This window comes from Oratosquilla oratoria, chromosome 2 (genome assembly GCF_046742065.1).
Source record: "Oratosquilla oratoria isolate Oo_2021 chromosome 2, ASM4674206v1, whole genome shotgun sequence".
Lineage (NCBI taxonomy): Eukaryota > Metazoa > Arthropoda > Malacostraca > Stomatopoda > Squillidae > Oratosquilla > Oratosquilla oratoria.
The window spans coordinates 34718816-34720842 of record NC_134778.1 but is presented as its reverse complement, the minus strand read 5'-3'; the positions used below and the strand labels follow the sequence as shown (position 1 = coordinate 34720842).

The following is a 2027-nucleotide window of genomic DNA, read 5'->3' as shown; positions in this document are numbered from 1 at the left end:
GGAAAGTAGAGAGGGACCCGAGGATGGATCCACCGATCCAGACGGAGTACTTGCGCTCAGGGGGAGCAATGATCTTGATCTTGATGGTGGAGGGAGCCAGGGTGGTGATCTCCTTCTGCATGCGGTCAGCGATACCTGGGTACATGGTGGTGCCGCCAGAGAGGACAGTGTTGGCGTACAGGTCCTTCCTGATGTCGACGTCGCACTTCATGATGGAGTTGAAGACAGTCTCGTGGATGCCAACGGATTCCATACCCAGGAAGGAAGGCTGGAAGAGGGCTTCAGGAGTACGGAAGCGCTCGTTACCAATGGTGATGACCTGGCCATCAGGAAGTTCGTAGGACTTCTCTAACGAGGACGATGCTGCGGCTGTTGACATCTCACCCTCGAAGTCAAGAGCGACGTAGCAAAGCTTCTCCTTAATGTCACGAACGATTTCGCGCTCAGCCGTGGTGGTGAAGGAGTAGCCACGTTCAGTCATGATCTTCATTAAGTAGGCAGTAAGATCACGACCAGCCAAGTCCAGACGGAGAATAGCGTGAGGAAGAGCATATCCTTCGTAGATAGGGACCGTGTGGGACACACCGTCACCGGAGTCGAGAACGATACCGGTAGTACGACCGGAGGCATACAGGGACAACACAGCCTGGATGGCCACGTACATGGCAGGGCAGCTAAAGGTCTCAAACATGATCTGGGTCATTTTTTCACGATTAGCCTTTGGGTTGAGGGGAGCCTCTGTCAAGAGAATAGGGGACTCTTCAGGGGCAACTCGAAGCTCGTTGTAGAAGGAGTGGTGCCAGATCTTCTCCATGTCGTCCCAGTTGGTGATGATGCCGTGTTCGATGGGGTACTTAAGGGTGAGGATGCCTCGCTTGCTCTGGGCCTCGTCGCCGACGTAGGCGTCCTTCTGGCCCATGCCGACCATCACGCCCTGGTGCCGAGGACGGCCGACGATGGAGGGGAAGACAGCTCGGGGAGCGTCGTCTCCGGCGAAGCCAGCCTTGACCATCCCGGAGCCATTGTCCACAACCAGTGCAGTTGCATCCTCGTCACACATTTTGAGCCTGAAATTAAAAGAAGAAAAATAAAAGGTTTTTACTTTTGTCTGCAAATGGTAGGGGAGCAGACCGAGAGGTAACAAATGTGATGTCTATTCATAAGTCATTCTACTTAAGAGTAGCATATTTACTGTTTAGATTTTGCAAAGGAAACTACAACGTATATATGTATGGCCAAAGTATGTAACGTTAACTTGATTGTTCTGTTTTGGTTAGCGCCGCACTTGATTGAATATTTTTGGCAACAACACTATATTTCCTTTAGGATATGATTGTTAGAAAAAGTTTGATGGCATTAATGTATCCTAGAATCTATGATTTCCCGAAAGTTGTCATCAGAGTTCATTGGTAGTTGGCTTACAAAAGTATTTGGGGTTAATAAGCTTGGTTTGAAATAATCTAACGTATAAAATACTCGATACACATTTATGTAATATGTCAGTGTTTAAATGTAACTTGAAATATAATATTCATATGGTTATCATCTAACACACTGCAGTCTTTTTGTAAGTCAATGATTACAAATTGCAGTTAAAATAATAGGAAAGAAAGTGTGTCTTCACCTATATGTACTCCCTGGGCATCGGTGTTTTGAATCTCTCTTTTGATTTGTCTCTGGAAAATATCCATACACACGACTATTTGAAATTATAATATTCTCATGCTTAGAAGAAGGAAATAGTATTCTGTGTATTCATGCAAATTTATGAAAAATAAAAAATAGCCACGGTCTGGAGCTTTCTGGCATCTAATGACGTCATACCATGTGTGAAAACGGGGACGACAAAAAGTGAGTCAATTACAGGCACTGAGCAGGTGCCTTTGATTTTTGTTGTTGGACTAAGCTTGAAATTTAGATTATGTACATTTTGAACGATAGTACACTCATGATCCAGTGACTTTTATTGCCTATTTATTTATGTATCTTACTATATTTGTTTATATATCTATTCATTCATCTATTTA

The 2027-nt window shown here is 44.6% G+C and overlaps 1 protein-coding gene across 1 annotated transcript in view; it reads right to left on the bottom strand.

The window, feature by feature from the left end:
- Positions 1 to 1060, bottom strand: part of LOC143038126 (actin, muscle-type A2) — a 1131-nt gene extending 71 nt beyond the window's left edge. The window contains exon 1 of the mRNA XM_076207130.1: positions 1 to 1060. This exon is cut by the window's left edge and continues 71 nt beyond it. Within this exon, the coding sequence (XP_076063245.1) occupies positions 1 to 1060 (1060 nt within the window).
- Positions 1061 to 2027: the final 967 nt, after the last annotated feature.